The sequence below is a fragment of the Vespula vulgaris genome, chromosome 9 (assembly GCF_905475345.1).
Source record: "Vespula vulgaris chromosome 9, iyVesVulg1.1, whole genome shotgun sequence".
NCBI lineage: Eukaryota > Metazoa > Arthropoda > Insecta > Hymenoptera > Vespidae > Vespula > Vespula vulgaris.
This window is the reverse complement of record NC_066594.1, coordinates 3,241,002-3,258,010: the sequence shown is the minus strand read 5'-3', so window position 1 is coordinate 3,258,010 and position 17,009 is coordinate 3,241,002. Positions and strand designations below refer to the sequence as shown.

General features: G+C 34.2%; 2 protein-coding genes across 7 annotated transcripts; both read right to left on the bottom strand.

The window, feature by feature from the left end:
• Positions 1-760: 760 nt before the first annotated feature.
• Positions 761-10,585, bottom strand: LOC127066299 (integrator complex subunit 3). 6 transcript variants are annotated; one of them, XM_050999841.1, is made up of 10 exons: positions 10,096-10,585; positions 9,063-9,661; positions 8,430-8,991; positions 8,159-8,354; positions 7,638-7,803; positions 6,996-7,544; positions 6,786-6,879; positions 6,340-6,707; positions 5,630-6,218; positions 761-5,473 (listed from the first exon to the last, which is right to left on the bottom strand). In XM_050999841.1, exons 1-10 carry the CDS (start codon positions 10,168-10,170, stop codon positions 5,402-5,404), a joined length of 3,270 nt encoding a protein of 1,089 aa, XP_050855798.1. In that variant the 5' UTR covers positions 10,171-10,585; the 3' UTR covers positions 761-5,401. The 6 variants fall into 6 exon arrangements, with proteins under 6 accessions (XP_050855798.1, XP_050855799.1, XP_050855803.1 ...); XM_050999842.1 differs by having other exon boundaries at positions 7,638-7,800; XM_050999846.1 differs by having other exon boundaries at positions 7,638-7,740; positions 10,096-10,584.
• Positions 10,586-14,106: 3,521 nt separating this feature from the next.
• Positions 14,107-16,998, bottom strand: LOC127066304 (UPF0692 protein CG33108). The gene is made up of 3 exons (XM_050999864.1): positions 15,709-16,998; positions 15,290-15,622; positions 14,107-15,145 (listed from the first exon to the last, which is right to left on the bottom strand). The coding sequence occupies exons 1-3, from the start codon at positions 15,921-15,923 to the stop codon at positions 14,944-14,946; spliced, it is 750 nt and encodes a 249-aa protein (XP_050855821.1). The 5' UTR covers positions 15,924-16,998; the 3' UTR covers positions 14,107-14,943.
• Between the last annotated feature and the right edge of the window lie 11 nt (positions 16,999-17,009).

Genomic DNA, 17,009 nt, shown 5'->3' with positions numbered 1-17,009 from the left:
TAATAATAATAATAATGAGGTGTGACGATTGATACCACGCTTTTATTTGCTATTTTTCCACACATAGAGATCTCTTTTAATCTATCTAATTCTATTTAACACTTTTACTGTCTGGTTTTCTATTACTTCTAAATATGATACTAACAGGAAACGAGATCATTTTTTTATAGAAACATCGAAGAAATTTTCTTCAACTTTAGTGAACACGAATCAACGAGGATAACGATGATTCGATGAACTGAACTCTACAATGTCTATGTTAGAACTTTTTCATTTAGTTTTCCTTTCTTTTTTTTTTTTTTAAGTTCTAACAGCTTCATCGACAGTAAGTACTTATTCATTTTTAATTAAATTTTCATACAGGGTCACGATACTGTACAACTTTCTTGCAAATAATGAATTTGTGATAATTTATTTTATACATACCACACACACACACACACGCGCGCGCACACAAACACATATATTATATATAATTTTATATATATATAATATATAAAAATATAGTAAATATATATATATAATATATTAAATTAATTATTATATATATGTATGTATGTATGTGTCCTTCATATATATGAAGGAATATTAAAAACGTAAATTAAAAACGATAAGAGATAAAAATCATGAACTCTCAATGGGGACATTCCTTTCTTTTTTTTTTTTTTCTTTCATGGAAGAGAGCGAACGAATTAATTAAAACTTAAAACATTCAATCGTATGGGTGTGAAATTAGTCATGAGAACGAAGAAACACGTGATTTAGATCATTTTCGATGTATTTACATTTACGTGTATTTCGTGTGTACAAGATCGTTAAAAACATTAAATGTTTATGCTCGCGGTATGATATTCTATCCATGTATTTACACGTGTATTGATGTGTACAAGATCGTTAAAAACATTAAATGTTTACAAGGTTTGTTTTGCATATTGCCACGTGATGTAGAATTCTCTCTCTCTCTCTCTCTCTCTCTCTCTCACTCTCTCTCTTTTTCTTTTTTTCTCTCTCTCTTATTAGCACGTTCACTCTCGTTTTTTCTCTGTCGTTCTCGTTCACACAAAGGATACATTCTTTCTTCGTTCTCTCTCTCTCTCTCTCTTTTTTCTTACATACATACATACATTACTTACATACATGCATACACACAGCCAATCGTTACTGCGTATCGCGCCTTAAATATTTTTTTTTTTCTTTTTTTTTCATATATATCGTCATTTTCGTTCATTATATACAAATAGAAAAGTGTAATAACACGTTGGACAATCATCATCGTTCGACATAGTAATTTACACCGTCATAAACGGATGATATACTATATTCTTTCTTCTTCCTTTTTCTTTTCTTTTCATTTATCATTATCATTATTATTATTTATTACTATTATTTATTATTTATTATTATTATTATTTTCTTCAACATTCAGTCAGATAAATTCCCAGATGTCTCGTTTGATGCTAGATGCATCGCAAGCGTACAAAAAAAAACCATGCACGTATCACACATATACAGTAGCAGAAGAAGAGGAAAACAGTCACAAAGCATATACACGCATAGATAATACACGCGCGCGTATATATGTATATGCATATACATACACGCACACATTTTATATATATATATTTTATATATATATTATATATATATATATGAATACGTGTGCGCGCACGTATAACTCATGACGTTTTTGAAAAATATATAAAGAGAAAGAATGAAGAAGAAAACAAAAAAAAGAAAGAAAGAAAGAAAGAAATAAAACGAATCGTGCACGAAAATACTATAAGTTTCTTCGTGAAAATGTAAGTTTTTCATCCATTATTTTCCGTGGCCCCACCCCGATCTTTGTAACAGTGTTACATTTAAATGTTTTCGTTTCTCACGCTCGTGTGCACACGATATCACACGTTCTCACAAACATACACGCAATTCTCACGTGCATATATACACATATATATAAATATATATATATGCCATATATATGTAGATATATATGTATATATGTATATATTTATCCACTTATATACTTTCATACACAATGCATCGTCATTCTCGCATTTACCCCGTTGTATGTACAAACTAGAAAATACATAACGCAGCTCTACTTCCTTTTACAGCGATCGATTTTACAGGAAATGTACATTACAGACAGACAGACAGACAGACAGACAGACAGACAGACAAACGAACGAACGAAGACAAAGTTTCTTTTTATACTCTTTCTTTCATCCTTTACGACTTAATTTTTACACACATTGAGAGACGCTGCTGATTTTTACATTTTTTGGAAGGTCTGAGAACCGAGATACATATACCCGAACGGAAGGTGGTTCTTTATCTATTTTTTGTTTTGTTTATTTAGTTGTTGTTCGTTTGTTTGTTTGTTTGTTTGGTTAATTAATTCTTTTTTTCAGATGGGAGAATAAAGAGATTTATATATTAAATAATATATATATATATACATACATATAAATACACACATATATATGTATGTATGTATGTATAAAAAAAAAAATAAAAAAATAAAATGGAAAACTGTCTGAACAATCAACACAATTCGAAACACACGGAAAGTGTATATGTACCAGATGAAATTGCTGAAGATAAAAAAGAAAAAACAAACACGATCATGCGATATAAGACGGAGAAAAGCAAATGGACAAGATCGAGAGCGAAGAAAAAGTGAAATAGGAATAAAATTAAAAAACGAAAAAAGAAATAAAAATAAAAAAAAAGAAGAAGAAAGAAAAGAGTAGGGAGACAGAGATCACTCGGAGATTGATCACCTTCCTCGATGTAAAAGTATACAAAATGTATATATCGTCCTACTTTATCGAGAATGATTGTGCTCACTTAAAGCGCAGTCGCAAACTGAATAACATTTGGTCGTAAAACTGTGTCGTGTGTGTGTGTATATATATGTGTGTATGTATATATATATATATATATATATACATATATATATATACATATACATATATATGCTATCTACGAGAAATAAGAGTATATCAAGTTAACATACTTAATACAGTCTTACTATCTCGTCGATGCTTACATTCTTAATTCTAATAAAAAGCTAATAACAAACACTTCATATAAATTACGCTCTCATCTCTATGGCGATCGCATACCCATCATCATCATCATCATCATCATCATTATAACAATAATAATAATAATAATAATAATAATAATAATAATAATCATCATCATCATCATTATCATTATCAGACATACATGTAAAATAAATTGTTATCTGATAAATCACGGGAGCAACTAAAAGTTGAAACTGTGTGTCCGAGCTGTAAGTGACTTAGAAAAAATTCTCTCTTTTCTATCTATCTATTTATCTATCTATTTTATATATATATATATATATATATATATATATATATATATATATATATTTATCTCTCTATCTCTCTCTCTCTCTCTCTCTCTCTTCCTCCTTCCTCTCTTTCTCAATCAGTTTTAATCCTTTCTCAGACTTCATTCGAAACAAAACTAAATGATGACCAATGCGTCCTCTACATACGTGTCTCGTGTTCTTATCGAGAGTAAAGTAAGTTAACACTACTTTATACTCGTATAAAATTTGATAGAAGCATAAATCACTGTTACTTTCATATATTTTTCTAAATGCGTTAGAATTACTCTCTATATCAATATGTTTCTTCTTTTTTCTTTTTCTAATTTGGTCTTCATTTTAACAGGAATTTGAATCCAAAAGTATGGCGAAAGACATTCGAAAGACTCGACAAAGATCGCAGGAATAATATGTGTGTGTGTGTGTGTGTGTGTTTATTTTATATATAATAAAACGCGTTTGATCTTACGAAGATACAAAGAAAAGAGATAAAATAAACGATGCGTCCCGCGAATAATGATTCAAATGCACAAGATGGAATTTAAAAAAAAAAAAAGAGAGAAGAAAAGAAAAAAAAAGAAAACGATGAAACCTCTCGAAGAAATTAATATGGTATTGTAATAAAGAAAAGTGCGTGTATATAAAAGTTTAAATTTATAAAGTAAATCGTTTAAACGAGCTATATATAAATTTAATTATTTAACGTTACGTTCGATGAATGATCTCAATATCCTTTGAAAGAACAAACAATGGAATCAACGACGATCGAAACAAGGAATTGATTAAAAGAAAGTTATCATTTTAAAATGTAAAATTATTCACAAGCGCGGTATTAATAATTTCGTATGCGTATATATGAGGTTTCCTAAATTCTTAATACTCTTTGACTCATGCATTAATTCCAAGAATATTAGCAACTCTTACATTCGCGATATAAAGAAATTTCTTATAAATATAAGAAGATAAGTATAAGAACGCGATCTATAAGATTTTAATTGAAACTTAAGAGGACGGTAAAAGAGTCTATTGTGAGAATAACTCACACAAATTGGATCTACTTGTGCATTAATTTGAACCTTCGAAGACGACGTAGTTTTCAAAAACTCGAACAAAGATATTGTTACAAAGATCCGATTTCTTATCGAATTTACTTATTTACTTTTGTGCAATACGCAAATATAGTTTTTCTCCAAACCGAAAATATAACGGACGCATCATATCATAGAAAAATCTTAGGAATTAATACATGAACCCTAACGACACATTATTCACAATGTTATTTCAAACGATTCTCTACTATAAAGATATTTTCTGTTAAAATAATTTACGGCTGTGTCAAATGTTTCAAATCAAGAAATAATTACTTGTCAATAATCTAAATCGACAAAATCAATATTTGTCAATAACAACTTGATCGGAGTGTGATAATCGCACAATTAGTAGAAAAGATCATTGGTAAATATGTTAAGCACGACGAAGGTGCTTGCACGCGCTGACTTTCTTTCCACATAAAAATACTATGTGGATCGATGCTTTTACAATTACAAATTTAACGTGTTTATGGGAGTAAGACCGCATTGTTTTACCCCTTGTAGTGGTGCCAGGTCAAAGTTATTCATTTAGAATTTCTCATTTGTACACAATTGAAAGTAATTTTTTCGCAATAATTTTTCGTCCGACAAACGATAGTCACACCTCCCTTAGTCGATAATAAATTTACTCGTCGATAAGTCGATATGATAAGAGTATTTTTACTTTAGAAAACTAATCGAGGATACATACATACACATTTAACGATAATAACGAGAGCCTGGCACCACTACGGTTTTTAGATTACGAAACGCGTAAGACTCGCGCCAACAACATCGTTTCGTACTCCATTATCAACGTAGAATATATTTACAAGTCGCGCTAGATAAATCTACTATGTATATGTATATATATATATATATCGTATTATCTTACTATTCTTAAGGCTAATTTATCTTGCTGCACACACATGACGTGGTCCATGTGACATGTGAAGACACTGGGTGGTCAGTCGCTGTCCGAGCCCACTATAATCTTTTTTCTCTTTTTCGCTTGCTTTGGATTTACGATTTCCTCCTCCTATATTAGAAAAAAAAAAGAAAAAAAAAAGAAAAAACAGACAAAGAAACAAAATCAATCGATATAATCGACTTTTATCATATAATAAACTTCGATAAACAGATCGGTTCTGATAATATGTAATTTAATTCCAAATTATTTTCCTTTCAGACGTACTGGTGAAATGGTTACCTCGCTACTGGATGTACTGTCGAGGTGATACCGAATTTGTTTTTTCGAACTCGTCCTTTCCCTCGTATTAACGCCAACTTTCCTATTTCCCCCTTTGCCGGCTCCACCGCCCCCACCCCCGCCCGAAGCTGCCGCATGTTTTCTCGCCGAACTTGTTGGCGGCGGTGGAGGTGGTTCGTTTTCTTCGTTAACTTCCGCTAAAGCGAATAAGTCGCCGTAACTCTTCCTAAGGGAATCGCTACTGGCAGCTTGCGCTTGTTGCAACGCTCTCTGCATCCCTTCCATATGATACAACTGCAACTCCGTGGAGGATGTACAATGTTGACGCAATTGATCCAAATGACCCAAAACCTGTTCGCCCGTCGGTGGTCCAGATTGTTGGTTGTGCTTTGCTCCAGAACGTTTTCGTTTGTTCGGACTGGTCGCAGGATAGCGTGTACTTAAAAGATTCGCTAGTAATTCACCAAGCTTTTCCTCGTAATCGCGACACCAATAACGTAACGCTGCGACTACGAACATGTCGCCATCCACGTTCTGTCGCGCAAGTAACTGTCTTAAAAGTTCCAGAGTAGGTCTGCGCATGGAAGAGAGAACAAAAAAAAGAAAGGAAAGAAAGAAAAAGAGAAAGGAAAAACGTGACGATTCGTAAATATTTGATTTGAATACATTTTCCGATCGATATATCGACTACTTACTTTTCTTGTTTAAGCATAAATAGTATCGACGTGAGTGCTTCTGCGTGATCACGAAATTGCAATTTCGGTAATACTGGCAACACATATTCAATGGGAAAATCATGAGCAAAAATTAACTGCCAAAAACAGTACTGTTCGAAGGTTTCCCAATTTAAACTAGCAGTAAGCAAGGAAGTGAAAGATTCTTTCTTTAACATTTTAAGATGGCCTTGCATTATCTGACAAACCAGTTCCTGTAACTGACATGCGTCGATAGTCGAAACGACCAAATGCAAAAGTTGGACGTTCCCTAGGGCCACGTTTTGAAATCCGGTATATATGTCAGGCACCAAGTAACACAACATGAATATGTTGTCTTCGTGACATAACTGTAACGCGATATATAATTACGTTTAATATACTGATTGTTGTATCATTGATTTATTTTTCAATAACGATGCGATTACCTTCAGATCAGCCACTAAACACGCATCTAACTTTTTTTCTCTCTGTGCGCAAAAGTCCTTATAAACGGAGGCTTTTACGTCGTTTAATACGTTGCTGTAGAAAACCCAAAAATATATATATATATATACATAGAAAAGAAAAACAATAACCATAATATACGATGACAAATACGATCCGTTTTAATCCGTATAAATAATACTTCGACTAACCTTGGTTCCCCCTCCCTCTTTTCTTCCTCTCTACCCCATACTTTTAAAAAATATAGAAGTAGATATCCTATTTTTGGTTGAATAGAATACATTTCAGCGAGTACTCTAGCTAAAAGTTTTCTCCTATTGTCTTCTTCTTTACACAACTGATACTGATTTCGAAACATAACAAACAATGGCGTGCTTATACTATCAGTCAAAGATTCCTCGTTTAAATTATCCGATGGAAATATCTGTGCTGTAATTTGCGTCGACAAAATGGTCGATAGACAAGACGCTAAACCTGGCACAGTTTCTGCATCTATCTCATCCTCCACGACCATTTGTACTATTCTCTCCACTGCTTGGCATCTGATTTCATTGTCACTTTCACTATGTAGGCTTCCAATGGCAGTTCTCAATTCTTCTGGTTCTAAAATGAGATTTAACTGAGACGTAATATCTTCCTTTTTTGCAACACAATTTGCATTCTTTTGTTCATTCTTAAGCTTCACTGTAGCTAAGGGTACATCTTCTTCATCTTCCTCCTCTTCCACTTTTGTTACTATTCTGCAAATATATATTGAAAATAGATTATATATACGGGAAGAAATCGAACATATATGTGACGTATGTATATCTGATAGAAAACCAAATACAAACCTGAGTGGCATCTCTTCTTCCTCGTCGCTGAATGCTGGTTCCGGATCTTGGCCCACGTGATTATTTTCCATGGGTGTACTTGTCGTATTTTCCAAGATAAGTCCTGAATTGAGATCCTTATTAAGATCTTCCATTTTACCTGAATATATCGGAACCTTATTACCTGCTTAAGAACATCATGCAAGAACCAAAGTTAGTAAGCGTTGAATGTGCTGAAAGCTCAAAATGACAGTGATTCAGAACTACAGCAGGAAAATATAATAAGACACAGAGTTGTTAGTAACCAGTTAAAAAGGAAAAAAAGCATCACTTTTTTAATCGATATGATGACGTAGGAAACAACGTCAAAAAGCATGATTACAACGTCATTAAGAAGGAAAGCAAAATGACATACAAAAATCTAAACTTACAATTTGTAAATGGAAGGTACATATTATTACGAGCTTCTCTAGGTTTTATGTTCAGAAGCGAACATGCGACGGATAGCCGATCAAGCAGACGATATAATACACGACAATTACCTGGATCTGCATTAGGTGGTAAGCAAAATTCCTTAAAGGTTTCTCTAATTTTGCTCCTTAATTCTCTATCCAACTTAGGACTATCAAATAGCGGATAAAGACTAGGTAACACTCGTTTTTCCAAAATTTGCCTCAGCGATGAAAATATTCCATTTCTAACTTTTTCCGTTAATGCCGGATAAAAGTTTGGTATTATCTACGAAAACATTTATTTATTTATATAGGAAGTTGGTATAACACGATAGACGATAATGTGCGCAAATAAACTTACTCTGCATAAAAAATCTAAAAGCGTGGCAGTAACAGGTGGATGAGATCTCATTGAATTATGCATGACAAGAATTGCAGGTTCGATATTCATTATATTATCTTTCTCCGGCTCGAAGAAAAGCCAATCGTAAAATAAAGCTAATTTGGCATTACTCGCAGCTACGGTCGATGTACAAGTAGTAAACAACCATCCTATTACCGCCCATCGTGGTATTATATCCGAACACAATAATTCATTGGTCGGGTGTATAACACCGACGATAAAACGTATTAGATCACACCTCAATGATTGAGATTCGGGTGTTGCCAAATATTGTCTTTGAAACCAATCTTGGTAACGTTTGTGATTTCCAAAACGAACTTGACTTGTTAAAAAAACGAGTTTTCTCTCCATATCTGGAGTAAGCCTTGATTGAAGAAATCTTCGAGAAGTCCTCGTTTGTAAAAGTTGAAGAATTCCATTGAAGTTTGGAGATAGAGATTTTGGATTTAACAATACATCTTTCCAAAGTCCTTCAAACTCAGGTATCCTTGCAACATTTTGTAATAAGCGCACTAAATCCCTATAAACACGATTAAATATTAAATTAATAAAATAATATCGAAGGAATATATGCAATAAACGATCATGTACCTTCCAATAACTAAACAGTCCACCATTCTCTCCCTCAAAAGGGATACCGTAAAAGTTACTTCCTTCTGTCGAAGACCAGTCAGATGAGGACCATTGTGATCTTCTATTAATCGTAAATACGTATAAACGATAGATGCTACCAAAAACGGAAATTTGTCCAGCCATGGCCGATTTTCTTGAAATATATCCAAAAGGGCATCGACTAGGAACAGATTTCTTGGGGAGATATCTCCACCAGCCGCGTGTCTCAATAAAGTTAAACAAAGATTATCAACATTAGCTACGCTAGTCCTTATCATTTCACGTAACAACCACAAAAGCTGAGTTCGGGTAACGTCATTCAGTCTGAGGTACCTTTCCAGTACCAACTGATTAAGATGTCCTAACACAATCGCAAGACCATCTCTCGTTATAAGCGTTAAGTCTCTATAACTTTTTGAAGCATTCTGTGGATCCGTTAAAATGACAACTAATAATCCCAAGGAAACCTCTTCGTGCGTTTTGTCTTTGCACACCGCATTGTTCAACGTATCATGCGCTTCCTTTTCCGACAGGCCTGTAGTCAGATTTTGAAGTACGCCATAGCATCTTTCAAATTTCTGTAATCAACAATTACACACACCCACACACACATATATACGTGTGTATATATATATATATATATGTACATATATATACATATATCTATCGTATGTATAATACATGATATTGAAATACATTGACACTGAAAATTCGAAATACTAACAATATACGTTAATGCGTTCTTTTCTCTCCGATATAAATTCGTGCGATAAATGACATCGAAATCATAGACAACAACGAAATCGATCGAGCAAAAATCATAAAGAACGAATTGCGAAGAAAAGAACGAAGAAAGAAGAAAAAGCAGGGTAGAGACATTTGAAGATCCCGCTAAGACGCGTGGTTCGACGTGTGGCGCCGCGCAGGCAGCGACGTGCGCGGCCGTCGCAACAATGGCGGAGCCCCTCGCACTCGATACGTATCCACTGACTATTTCAAATATTTATGTTACCTCCTCCAGGTCGTCCTTGTTCTCGATGCAGGTTGTACTGAGTAGCCGGGACGCGGGAGTTTTCGGCTGTTCCATCGTTGCTGGCTGATCCGCGCCAGATTCCGTAAAACGTCGTACAAGGCCCTGTTGAGCCCTCAGCCCTCAGCCCTGTGCCCCTGGCCGCTTGTGCTCGCCTCTGTGCATCGTGATCGTCTCGCTGCTTGTTCCTTCTATCTCTATCTCTCTCTCTCTCTCTCTTTTTTCTCTCTATCTCTTTCTCTCTTTCTCTCTCTCTCTCTCTCTCGTGCTCGCTCCCTCACTCTCTCCGCTTCACCCCCTCTCTATCCGTCGCGCGGTCTCGCCACTCTGTTTATTCCTCGGACCTCCCCGACTCCGTCAATCGTTCAGATGCGATTGCGCATTGATACATGCGCCTCACAGTTCCTCGGCCTCGCTTCGTGACGCGGTGCCTTCTCATCCCCACCATCGTGCCACGGCTCGACCAATAGCGGATCACCGACCTGCAAACACCGGTGCGCGGCGCTGTGAGACGAGAGAGGAGAAAAGTAGTGCGCCTCACCAGGGTCGTGAAATTCGGTGCCCCTCGATTGTAACAGTCAAATCTTCGTTTTTGCGCGCGGATCAACATTTCTTCGATTTTCGCTAACGTACTACTTTCCCGCCTCTTAACTGCCTACCATTATCGCGGCACACTTTTCAAACGATTTCTTTTCTTTTCTTTTCCCTTCTTCTATCTTCGTATATCTTAGCTTTATTCCTTAACAAGGACGATTTGTAATTATGCTTTATGCTGACCGATCACAGTCGACGAAAATTGTGTTAAGAAATATATTCAAACGATTTGACATTAATTTCTTATTCGTTCATTTGGATTGTACGCATTTATTCGCTTCCAAAAAGGTGAGTTAAGATGATTCACAAGCGGAGGTGATTCAAGCGTGAATGACTCTCGCCTCTGCCAAGGAGTATCGAGAAAAAGAAATATCAAGGTAGAGAGAATGTGTCTCTTGTCAGAATTTAATTGCACGCAAACTGATACGTCCCTGAGAGCGTGAAACCGCGCATGCGCGTAACGAAACGCGTAGGAAAGAAGTGGGGATAACACATCTAACAGCGGGTCTAATCACATCAAGTCACTCGCTTCAAGCAGTCGTAAACGACGAGAGAGAGAGAGATGACGTACGTCGTTTTGCTGACAGACGAGAGATTATTTCTCAAGGAGTAGCTCGTTCCTTCGTCGTATTAATTATTCTATTTATATATTTTGTGTCTTTCACGGGTTTATCTAAAACTTTATTCAAAATCACAGGATGTCCACATTTATTTAGTATCATACTCGAACAAAAATCATTCCGTTGCGTTTGAGATATCGTTATAACGACGCGAGGATAAAAGAGAGATTCTTTCGAAAACTTCACGAAATAAAGAGTGTGACTCTCGTTACGAACGAATCGATCCTCGAGAGCACGAGATAATAATTATGTTTCAGTGAGAACTCTATAGACGATAGACAGAATATGGTACATTTACAACGATATGCAAGAAAATGTTTTAACGGAAGACCTAATGCAATCATCATTAGTTCTATCGTTAACATCGTCATAAATCACGATAATGGAATAGGTAGAAAAATAAAGGTATTGATGTACGATAATGAATCGGTAATAAAAGGTGTTGTTAAAAGCGCTATGAAGCAAATATTGTAGACGGTATAAATTACAATGTCTAATATAACGTAAGTAGCAGCAGGTCAGCCGTATAGCCGCGAGAGGTCAGCGTGCGTGTGTAGAACAACGCAGCAATGTGCATAATGAGTATGGCTGATTCCTTGGCCACGTGTACACGCAGCGTAAATTCAAAGCTATGATATAATATACGCGATAAAAATACTAAAGATATTAAAGAATATATCTACGATGTTTCATTATTATCGTTATCGTATGCAAAAAGTTCAGAACAAATCATTTGTAATCAAGGAAATATCTAAATTATCTTAACGAAGAGTTGCGGCATATTTCTTCCGAGTAAATGCAACATTTTGTTGTTTCCTGTACGTCGAGCAATTTTATCGTATATTAAGAGATTATTGAAATTGAAGTGGATTAAATCTAACGTTGGTATCAATACTGACCGAAGATATTCAATATTTATTTCCAATAAATGTCAAACTTCCAAGTATTCGTAAAAATTATTGAAATATCGGATCACGCGTTTTTATCGTGTCAGTTGGAAAAGAATGAATTCTCGATAATAGAATAGACGTATCGATACATTTACTTACATGTGTGTTGAATATATGCCTATATATATATATATATATGTACATATATACATATATATATATCACACACGCACACATGAAACATTTATGCTATATTATCCTAGGTCAAGCCAACGAGCGCGTTATCTATAAGAGACTAACTTAAGAATTTAATTCCGAGTTAAAGAAAGAGAAGATTTATATTTAGCTTTACTGAACGTAAGAAACGTATTGAGAAGGAACGATGCTACGAGATTGCCAGCTCAGCGTTTCTATTTAATCGTAACGTACGAACATTGATACTTAAGCTTAATAGAAATTTGAAAGCGTTTAATCGTTAAAAGAGTTCAAAATCAGTTTTATATGTTATGAAATAGCAAGAAAAATGTTAGAAGAACGAGCATGCTTGTAATAAGTTGTCGTTTAAGGTAAGTGATACGTTAAGAACGAGAAAAGCTCGGAGTAATTGGGAGCAGGGTCAGGTTATTGGAGAAACTGTATCATCGTGTTTGTACTTTGTAAAGATACTGGTAAAACGAGATACGCCACAATCGTTTCTGATTAAAATCAAACTACGATCATAAAGTGAAAAATTCCAATAAAATGCATCATAAAATAATATAATCATTATCGTCATCGTCATGAATGTATTAAAAACGGCCACGTAGTAAAACCACCAGTTAGAATCAATCTTTAAATACACAGCAAAATGTGTTAACCAATAACTTTAATTATTATTTGCTATCGTTATCGATCAGATATATATCGTTGATGTATGTACAGCAAATTTTTATTTCAACTCTTTGATCCAATCGAAATTTTTTTCTTTATTATGTAATTATATTTATTTTGTAAGAAAGAGAGAAAAAGAAAAGGAACAAAGTACATAACGTAAGTAATAGATTAGGCATATAGCCGCAAGAGGTCAGTAAATGTATAAAGATACGAATGCAGTGACGTGCTTATATGCAAGTATAACTCAAGTATGGTTAAATTCTTCGCCACGTGTATAGTGTATAATTCAAAGTTACGATATAATAAATGTTATAAATATTTATGTATCTTTTGTAACATTCTATTTAACATTCCACTGACTAATTTTTTTTTATCATGAAAATAAATCAATATGCAAAGGAAAATTATATCGGGCTATTGCTATATACTTTCGAAAATGAGATTTATTAATGTTGTTTTCTTTTTGTTTATCAAAAACAATTAAAATTGATAATGAAAGAGAAACGCCTTGAACAGTGCTTCATCAGTGCATTCCATAAATTTTTACGTGCGAAAATATTGGATAAATAATAAAGACAATTGGTTTGATACCGGTTAAATAGAAATGAAACAACTAATGCAACAGCTTACAGATTGGAGATTAGTGAAATGGAATGGACGAAAATGGGAATGGTACAAATGTTTTGCGATTCCTTTTTAAGTAGTAATTACTATTTTATGCGATGAATCAAAGTCTCTACTTTATCGGTAGTGAGAGAGAGAGAGCGATTATTAAACTTCCTATTAATAATCACATGACTGACCTCTTGCATAAAGATGATTAAACGTTGTAGACATGTAAATCAATGACACATTTCTTTGTAAAAAGAAGATTTTTCAAAATGAAAATAAATTTGCGAGACGTGACAACTGCTGATAGCGATCGTTTATAGATTCAAAATATAAGTCTCTTTATATGGAAAGTCGAATGACAAATAAAATATATTGTGATATATACATATATATAGATTGTAATGTATAATAATGATTAATTTATTGTTTGTAAATAATTTTACTCGATACATGCAGGTTTTTGTTTCATAAATAAATTCAGTTGTTGACACGTGAAGAATATTTTAGATAATCTTTCTACATTTATGTACGTTACACAATATACTTAAATTGGTATGGCTAGTATTAAGTTGCATTGCAGTTCGTATGCATTTGTAATGTAATGTATTCTTTATTAATTGTGCAAACATAAAACAAGAATCATAACTATCCTTCAAGGCCTGCAAGTCGTCATTAAATAAATATACTTAAATATTTTGATATTGGCTAGTATTGATTTGAATAACTCCTAACTAATACGTTTAGATCAATGCATGGGCGGACAATTACATGCGTCCGTCTTTCATTTCGCACACACACGCGTATCACATCATTTGATGTGCATCAATGCTTTCAAATTTGTTCTTATCGCATCGAGACCTTAATGTATAACAAAACATACGTACTACCTGACTCATATACATGTAAGTTGCACCGACATAATAATTATTTACATTTCATAATGGAGCAAAATAAGAGCAAATAACTTATGATTGCACTTACTACGAAATTGGAGAAGTATTATTTTGTTTTCGTTTTCTCTTTTTTTTTTTTTTTGCATTTGGCAAATCGCAATGCATAATTTGAGTATACATAAGTCGAAGCATTATGTTTTACAAAGAACTATAGTCATTTTTGTAGTAGCTTTTTAAATCTTACTTTCCGAATATTAACCGTGTAACATGGATATAGTAACACTGTATTAATGATTCCCATCTTTACTGTGATATTAATTTCCTACAACTCTTATACATATAATAATCTTATATGTATGGATGCAATGCCAATGCTCTCCCACGTAGCCCCCTTTGCCCACCAACACCACCCTTTGGTATAACATATCCACCTGCATGTCTCGCAGTTCCTTCTTCTTCTAAGTTACCATTACTTTCTATTAAGTCGCGTAGTGGCCAACAAGCCAAATGACGTGATTTTCCATGACGCGCTAAAACATGATACCCTTGCCTGAAAAATATTAAGCGGCTTATACAAATTTATTAAAATTCTATAACATATATACACACAAATTAATAATATGAATAATCCCTGCTCTCCGATTAGTTAAGTCAACTATTACAATTATTAAGCTCAATTATGTTTAGTTGTTACCTTGACGATATAAGTCCTACAAGTAATGCCCAATGAGCTTTATGACCTCTTTTCAAGCAAGGAGCATGATTAAAATCTGAATCGTATGGAATAAGCACCATTGCTCCATGGGCAAGAGCATGAGTTAAAGTATCTGGACATTGTTGCAAATCAACTAAAATGTCTGGTCTATGATCGGGCAAATATTCAGCTGCCAATGTACCCATGAAATCAACACTGTATACTTCTCCATGCTGGGTGAAACCCCTTACCCTAGCTTCTGCTAGCAACTGACTAACAGAAACAGGTTTTGTATATTCTTGAGACGCCATCGCAAGAGCTACCAAACCGCATCTATCACATTGAAGATCATAGTTTGTAACGCATATAAAATTATATCAACAACGGCGATAATCTCTTCAAAACGAACTTAAACTTACTGTGGTCCATCTTGGAGAATCGGTTCGACTTGACAAAAGTAAGTCACTTCTGCATCCTTCAATTCGTTTCTTGCAATTAATTTTTCAATTTCTGCCTCTGCAGACGTAAGTGTGATTTTAGCCCAAGGGGGCAAAGAGTCAGGGTCGCTCACCTCTGTTTTTTCGCACATAGGTGCCTCTGTCAAAGTTGATAAAGGCGGAGGTGGTGCTGGCATTTCTCAGCAATAAATCACTTATAAATAATTGTTTTTCTTGATCAAGGGAATCAAGTACTTGAAAATACTAACAAGGATGCTCTAACAATGCTCCAAATAACATATATTCCATATAAAAATTGCAAGTTATAAAGTTCTATTGCTCCAGTAACATACATTATGCTTAAAAATAGCACAAGTCATGGTTATGATCGATTTAAAAAAAAAATTCCTAAAACCCCGCCAGAGAGATAATTTTCTGTTACCTTCGATTGTTAAAAATGCTTTAATAGAATAGTCGAAATGTAACCCCAATCTAAAAATATCGCGAAATTTGACAAGCTTTGTAGTCGGATGAGATAATCATTCAACGAAAACGGTAACATAAGACATTTACATAAAAATATTTGAAATCACTTATTTAACCTTGAAGTAAGATCTAAACTGTTAATTTGAATGATCAACTTGCAGAAAACGAGACCTGTTGTAAAGTTTACGATACATTTTCGAATCGACCTATTATCTATAAAATATTGAAATTTGATCTTTGTTAATACATTAAGATCTACGTCTGTTGTATAGCTTCCAGGTACATGATCTCACATTTTGTAGGTATGAAAAGAGAACATAAAACTCTTACGATTTCTAATGGCAGCACACTGCATATTTGACAACGAATGAATCAGTAATCAATCATCTCCGTAAGTGCACGCAATTGCGTATTACATATAATCATTACAATTTCATGTGAAAACCGATTCGACAATTCGAGTTTAATTTCGATCGAAATGAAAAGGAATAATTCGATATTCTTCTTTTGTCCGTTGTGTAAGGGCGAAATTAAAAAAAAAAAAAACAAGCTTATTAGTGTAATACGATTTTGACGTTCATATCCCTCCTTCTTCGTTCCGTGAATAATGCACATTCATTATGTAATTTTCGAAGAAAACAAAAATATTAATAGACGAAGACAACGATCCGTGAGTTTTACGAGGTATCCATAAAAAACATTTTGCGATAAACGAAGCCGCATTAAATCGCCCAACTAAAATTACTTTGCTTTGACGACTTCTTATACTGGCATGAGTAGGCACGAGTAGTACTGCG